Below are 7,760 nucleotides of genomic sequence, written 5' to 3' on the forward strand. Positions count from 1 at the left end.
CGACATGAACGGTAGGGCCTTTTGTTTGGGAAATTAATGGAAAATAAAAGAATGAAGAACATCAGCGCATCGGGTAACCTGAGTTGGGGAAAAATCAGCAACTGCCGGAGGAGGTTCGCGCCAAATCCTTTCCCAATTGTAGGCCGCCCGGTAGCGCGGTGGAAACAGCATAAATAAGATGACGCTCGTGTGGCACAACCGGAAAGGTATTGTGTGGAAGGGGAGGACACAGGAAAATAAGCAAAAACCAAAAAAAAAGAGAAAATCACTCGCCTCACGGAATAAACGAATGCCATCTTTCGGCCCGGTCCATAATCGGCCGTGGGGGGCAGTAAAGTCAAATCCTGGCAAATAAAAATCTTCAATTACACGCTACGCTAAGCGCACTGACGGATGGCGCAATCGACAGAAGAAGCAGCCGAAGCATTCGGTTCTTATTGGCGTGCCAGGAGGAAGAAAAAAAAACATCGGACAAATAAAACGAAACGGGCCACCGTTTCTCTGATGAGGTGGTTTTTGGGATACTGTTCCACTTTTCTGCTTCTCCGGGCGCCATTTCGAACAAAACGAAACGAAACTCATTTGATCGGGAACTCGTGCAAACTTCGAATGGGTGGTTGGGGGTGTTTGGGGTGGTGGGTGGGGAGAGAAAATCGACAAATTAAAACAAATATAAAACAAACCAGCAGACAAATGGACGGGAAGGAAGCAACAAACAAAAAAAAAGGAACCAAGAAAAGCGAATCTCGTTCGTGTCCCGCGAGCTCATTTAATGGCTTCTATTTCGTTTGTGTGGGGTTTTTTTTTGCCTGTTAGTTTGCTTCTGCTTCTTTCACCCCCACCCACTCATCACAACAACAAAAAAAAACACCAAAATGGCCACCCAAAAGCAAACAAAACGAAAACGATAAGCTATCAAAACCTTCCATCGACGAAATGGAAGAGCCTGGGCACGGGTGGATGGTAAGAAGCTCGTCGAGGGGGCGGAAAATCGCTCGGAAAAACCCCTAAGCACCATTCCGGTGGGCGCCCATTTTGTGGCCAAATGTCACTGTGGGACCGTGTCCACCCGCGGATCAGCGAAGCGTCGCATGCACCAGACCAAATAACCAGCGATGGCGTTGTCGGCGCGGCCAGCTGGAAGAGAGCGGTGGAAATAAACCCCACATACACATACAAAACAAAAAGGAAACAACAAAGAAAAACACACGCCGTTTATGGTGCTCCGGGAGGGTACTTGGCTGGTTTGCATGTCATAATTAAGATTGCCCGGGCGCGATATCGACTGCGGGACGTTCTCGGAACGTTTCGTCGCACTTTGCCGGCCCAGCCGCTGAGTCTAAATGGTGCGCCATTTGAAGACGAGTGATTACCCGCCGCAAAACGGAGGCCGCTTTCGATTAGCTCCCGAAACCTCAATTTGGGAGCTCCATTCTCCATTTTTTTGTGCTCCCCTCATCGAAGAAATGACGAACGAACGACAGAGGATGAACCCTGGTGGCTTTTGGGGTTGAATTTCCGCGCTGACTGAGCACGGAAATTGACGATAATTAGTGTGTGCTTCCTGTGACACTTTTCCACACAAAAAAAACCTCCCCAAAGGTGCGTTGGCGGTGGTGTTGTCAATCAAAAGTAAAGGGACAAAAAGAAACCACAACCATTTGCGTGGACAAATAAATCACCACCGAACGAGCTGGCGGATGTCCTTCGAGTGCGGGTGGCTTCCCGAGGATGGAAGTTTCGCCGTGGAAAATGACTCATTGAGGCCAATTAAGTAAGTTATAACGTGAAAATTTTAATGACACCTGCTTTCGCCGCTTCCGGCCTCTCGGGGATGGGGTTTTCCTCACGGCTGAAGCCTGATCGCGATGCACACGCTAATGACGATGCTTAGTAGCCCGCGGAGAAAATGCAAGGCCTACTACGCTAGCGAGCAGCGAACCAACGCGTGTCAATAATGGCGCGTCTTATCGCGAAGAAAAACGCGGCCGGGTCGTGGGGACTTTCACGCGGCTAAAAAAGGGTCTCCCGGGAAAGCCCAGGGTGTTCCTTTATTCTAATTTTGGGATTGCTGGTGTAGGCTCTTTTCCATTTATTTTGAAGGGAAACGGCAACTGTTCAGCGCCTAAGCGACGCTCATGGTGATTAGTTGAGTTAATTAGGTTGAAAACGATAATTCGAGTTTGGGTCTAATTTTTGTCAGTTAAACAGAGAGGCCCACCGTGATTAGACCCCGGGCGGTTGGGTTTTTCCTCCGTGCGGGCAAATTTGGGGCTAAATTGTTCGAGCTTTACCAAGCGCCAGGCCCCGTATCAGCTCATTTAGATCAGCGGCCGTCGTTGCGTTTGTTTTTCCGCCAGCGATCGGTTCATTCAATGACAATTAGACAATTATCTCCGGCTCGACCCGGGGTGACCTCGTTATGTGTGGTGCTGGAGAGTGAATGAGGGAATGGACTCGAATATTCATATTTTTTTGTCTGGTTTCCTGTCAAATTAGAGCGCCGGAAAATGCACAATGCTTTCCGGTTGCCGAACTGGCATCAGTTACCAAAAACGAAAATACAGCTACCTAAAATGACCGACAAAATGGAGGCTACTCTCGAGGTACATTAATTATCCTTCCCTCATGTAATCTACAGTTTGCTTATTGTCTTAGATGAGCATCTCATAAAACCTTCGGCTGTACACGTAGTGTTTAAACTCTCCTCTTCTATGCTCCTTCAACACGCCACTTGCTCCGATTCGCGTCGCAAAGATTGATCGAGCGAGCTCTCATGCACATTTATGTACTGCCAAAACCCTTCGAGCTCTCGGCACAGGCACCTCGGGTCGAGGCAGAAATGACGAAACGCATAATCGATCGCAAGACCACCGGGGCGGAGCTGCAACGAAGTGATTGATTACGTGTCCATCGATGGTAAAATATTGGAACACGATCCGGCCATATTTCTCACCCAGGCCCAGGGTTGCACTCGAGCGATTCGCTGCAGCTCGCGAAGGGATTGTGAAAGAGCGGTAATTATCAGCGAATGTCGATCAGCGAGAAAGACAACGACCCGCTTGGCTCGAAGGCGAGGAGTGGCTCGATCGAATACCACCACCAACTGGAAGCGCGCTTTTAGCGAACGATCCGCGATCACCGATCAGTTATTAATGAATGATTATCGATTTTTATCGGAATTTAGCTCCCGGTTCGATCGACGAGCGAGCGTGCCTTTACAAAAAACTGGAACCCCGAAACGAATCAATCGCACAGTGAGCGTGATCGAAAGGAGACACACACACACCCGGGTGGTTCTAATTCTAGCGTTAACCACCCGCGGTGTGACTCGATCGGTCGATTTGGGACTGAAACGATCGCGCGAGGTGAATGAAATGCGCTGCCGAATCTCCAGTGGGGTTTGGTTTGTATCACAGCGGGAAGTACCACTCGCTCGGAGGTATATGCCAGGCTGGAATGCGAGAGAAGGTGTTGGGATGCTAAAGAGCACAGGGTCCTGACGGACTTGGCCGAGGTCGGTGGACGATTGGAAAATTATGAATTATAATTTAATAGGCATAATTGACCGGACGTCGTTATGTGACACACGGCCAGGGGGACACTATGCGGCAACACAGAAGAGCATTTTCAAAATGGCTTACGAAAGTTCAAGCTGATGATGCTGGAAAGTTATCAAATGACAGTGAAATACTAAAATGAATAAATGACTTTTACAAGAAGAAACATTTTTGTACAATTTTACCACCAAGCGTAGAGTATTTCTTTTAAATAATCATGCTATAATATTATCTACAGTCATCGAACTGTATCAGAATGTGATAAAATAGTATCCGAATGCATTTCCTCGTGTGGGTTTATTAACATTTCTATCAAACACCTTCCACCTCATGTACTGCCACCGTGGACGCGTTCGATGTCGAGTTAAATGGACGACTTCGTAAACGTGTCGCGAGCGTTAAACGGAAGATATAATTCAACACCCCCGACCGTATCGACAGGCGGGACCTCTGGATCGCCGCCAAACATCGTAGTCCATGCGTTCCTCCAGAAGGTCTAGAAGAGAGAAAAAAAAATATGACATTAAAATAAAATATCAATTCATAAATAAATGATAAAGAAAGCCATAACCCGCGTGTGCGGCGAACCCGCGTTTAAACGACCCCAAGGTATCAATTCCGGGCATCGCTTCGAACGATGCCAGTGCCTACCTGCCTGTTGGCTAATCATACCCTCGATGGGGCGGTTTTTTTTTCGTGGGGGGGGGGATTATTTAAATTTCGATCACCCTCCCAAACCGTCGTCGAGATCGTTTTCTATTCGGATATTTTAATCCATTCATAAATAATATCACTACAACAAACTACGCAGCCCTCGAGCAGCCCGCGTTGGGTCGAAGAAATATAGCCGAATATTTGTATCGAACAAAGAAAAAAAAAGCCTTTCCAACGGCGAGTTCGAGTGGGCCGCATGTTGTGGCTGTTGCCGAGGCTATCATTTTTAATGCCATTAGCATTATGATCGATACAATGCGGTTCGGTTTGCTCGCCGTGGCATCGTTTCGATCGATGCGACATTTTTTCGAAAGCTCCTTAAGCTCAGCTCCTCTCGAGGGGTCAGTTTTGAAAATGACTAAATTTCCGTAAGCTCTCACTTCCCAGCAGCCTTTTTCGGGGGTGACCGCGATCGGGCTCGAGAAATGAAATTCACACTTCGACAAGTGCGCATTTGGGCGGGAACTCGCCCGTCGGGTCGAGCTGGGGCCGCCCTTCGATGGTAGGACAGGATTAACATTTTTTGTCACCTCGCGACGTTGGTCCGAGACGTTGGTCGTTTTGGAGCAGCGAACAGTTTCGATAATGAGATTAGCGCAACCGGAAGTGGGCGAATGATTGCCCCTGTGGTGCAACGAGTGGGCTTGTCTTGGGGACACTCCTTCGACGACGGGAAGATTCTCCTTTTCGGGGGCGAGACAGGGTTCTTAAGGGTCTTCTTTTGAGCTGAACATTCGCTGCGAGACGAGAGTCCACGAGACCGGCTTAGAGTCCATTCATAAAAATCTAGCTTACCAAGACGACGACGGGCGCGATGGCCCGATGGTGGAGCGATCGAGCTGAGAGCCGTCAAGAAGAAGCTGAACGAGCGAGACGAAATTGTCAGCGTCAAGTTGAGGACAGAGTTTGGGCGTATTAAACTCGAAATGTCAAATTAAATCCCATTTTACGGCGAAATAATACGCACAACGCCATTCATTGGGCAACTATGTATGCTTTAGAAATAAATCTCCTCATCTTATGTTTGGATGAATGGTTTGGCAATATGTACCTGCTAGTATCGATCTTCTTTTTTTTAACGAATTTTCCAATACAAACCTATTTTGATCTTCAAGAAAAGGTATAAATTCATTGTACTTATTGCGTCACATATTATTGCTTATATTTTATTGCACAAGTTTATTTGTATAATCTATTTCATCTGCTTTTAGCTCCACTCGATGGCGAACCCGATATCGGAGGGAATCTGCGCCAGCCGCTGATATATGTAGGTCGTCAGTGGGTTCCTGGAGCCACAAAAGCCCCAAAAATCGTCATAATCAACGTACTGCAGCACGACACCTCCGAGCCGCTTCTGTTGCACCAAATCCAGCTTGGCCGAGATCGACGTTGTGTCCTCGTAGCTCATCCACTGGTTGCCCCGGACGGCGAACGGCATCTGCCCAATTGTGTCGTAAAAGATGCTCCATCCACTTCGCACCAACAGGCAAAGCTTGAGATGTAAGTTTATCATTAGCTTGTGCTGAGCATTGGATAGACCTGAATCGTGTACCTCGTAATAAGGGTAGTATCCTTCATAGTAATATTGTCCTTCCGCGCCAGGACCAACCGTGGGTGCGCCGACATTGTAGATCGCTGGATTCGCTAAGGTGTACGCCTGTCCGAACAAACCTATTCCCAGGATCAGCTTCTTCGGAGGACACCCGAACTCAATCCACGACTCTACACCATCAACCTGTTAAAGGACACATACGCAAGATGATCGTGCTGCTATCTGTTCCATCTGTCCAACATACCACGTTCGTTTTGGCCCGGTTTGGATCCCGTTCGAATGATCTATTACGCATCGGGGAGTGCACATCCGCTACATTGTTCGTGTGCGGCCGCATGTCGAACGTGAACAGTGTCACAAAGTCCACCAGCTGACAGATGCTCGTCACTCGATAGGACTCTCGCAACACCTTCGGATAGACGGCTCCAAAAAAGAACACCTCCTTGTTGCGACTTTTCAGCCCCGAGCGTAGGTCCGTTAGCAGCGACACCACGGACTCACGATCGTTCGAAATTCCACCAAATTTAACCATCGATCCGGGCCACTCCCAGGCGATCTCTACTCCACTCAAGCCGTACTGCTCCAGCAGCAGCAGAAGCGCCCGGACGAAGGCACCTCGACGTTCAGGAATTTCGGCCATAATCGAGTATGCTAGTGCCTCTTTGCCGCGTTCGACGATCGAGATGAAGTATCGCACCGACGCTGATCGAGCTTTGACCGTGGATAGGAATGCCCACAGCTGCTGCAGTTCGTCGTTCTGATGGGGAGTTTCGGAGTATGAGCATTCTGAAGTACGGGGTATTCACCGATCCGAACGTACCTTAAAAACGTATGCACCTCGCGTCCAGTCCGGGAACGAAATGCCCCGATAGATGACGTCGCTGCACAACTCGAGCGGGATTTCGTTAGCCGTGTACCGTCCGTAACCCTTCGTTCGAGGTGAATCACTGGAGAAGTAACACATGAGTCGTTTGCCCGTGTTACACTGGGCGTTGGGGATCGATAGACCAAGGATAAGGAGTCCCCACACAAGAACTACAGAGCACTGCATTATTGACACCTTTGCTTTCAAACGAGCGTAAAAGAACTGAACGGAGAGTTGGTAATCGCGTTTGGATGGCTAGAACATGTCTCTTTTTTGCAGAACCTGTTCTCGGGCGGTGTAAAAACCCAACCCATCACGTAAAGAATGCCACCGATTCTGGCGAGGCTTGTTGTCACATGCTGTGACGTCATATGGACCAGGCAGACAATTCGATTGTAAAACCAAAACTGGTTATGATGAGCAAACCTACTCTTCCACGATACAAAGGGCAGGTGTTGAGTCGAAGCGACGAGTGTGTGGATAGAATTGACCCAAACGATTCGGATGTTTTAATCAGAGAGGATGGGCTTGACCTTGACACGTTTTTTTGATACGTATCGAGGTAGTTAATTCAGCAGAGTTTCGATTTTTATGCTGAACGAATATAGCTTCGAATGAAAATAAAATCAAATAGTTATAAGCTACGACAAGGTTTATTATTTTTAAGTACAATTTGATGATTGTTCATGTTCACATTTGAATACATACATGTTATTTGCTTTTCTGCTTTCCTTAATAGCTGCGTATTACAATCTGAAATACAGTACATGTTCATACATACTTATTGCTTAAGCCTTTTCTAAATTGTACTTTATAATAGTTTACATTAATCGAACCATGGTCGCTAAATTCTGTTATCCTGTCAATATGTTAAGTAGATAACCCAGAGCGATTGAAAATTGTTTCGGAAATTCATTTGAAGTGTGGAAAATGAATGTTATTTTACCTAACTCTAATAAAACTGTATTTCCTCCTCGATAGAAAATAAATGTACATAATTGGATGCTGCGAACCTGGCAGCTCATTGATATAACAACAGATAATTATGAAAACGAGTAGATTAGATTTC

At 47.2% G+C, this 7,760-nt stretch overlaps 1 protein-coding gene across 1 annotated transcript; it reads right to left on the reverse strand.

Moving 5' to 3' along the window:
* Window positions 1-5,481: 5,481 nt before the first annotated feature.
* Window positions 5,482-6,877, reverse strand: LOC128723937 (endochitinase-like). The gene is made up of 5 exons (XM_053817701.1): window positions 6,866-6,877; window positions 6,647-6,811; window positions 6,071-6,583; window positions 5,827-6,009; window positions 5,482-5,766 (listed from the first exon to the last, which is right to left on the reverse strand). The coding sequence occupies exons 1-5, from the start codon at window positions 6,875-6,877 to the stop codon at window positions 5,482-5,484; spliced, it is 1,158 nt and encodes a 385-aa protein (XP_053673676.1).
* Between the last annotated feature and the right edge of the window lie 883 nt (window positions 6,878-7,760).

This window comes from Anopheles nili, chromosome 3 (assembly GCF_943737925.1).
Source record: "Anopheles nili chromosome 3, idAnoNiliSN_F5_01, whole genome shotgun sequence".
NCBI classification, from domain to species: Eukaryota; Metazoa; Arthropoda; class Insecta; order Diptera; family Culicidae; genus Anopheles; species Anopheles nili.

Coding starts and splice junctions, on each gene's coding strand:
- LOC128723937 (XM_053817701.1), bottom strand. Junction 6,584..6,646: donor GAGGTGCATACGTTTTTAAG/GTACGTTCGGAT, acceptor ACTCCCCATCAG/AACGACGAACTGCAGCAGCT. Junction 5,767..5,826: donor GATACTACCCTTATTACGAG/GTACACGATTCA, acceptor TTACATCTCAAG/CTTTGCCTGTTGGTGCGAAG.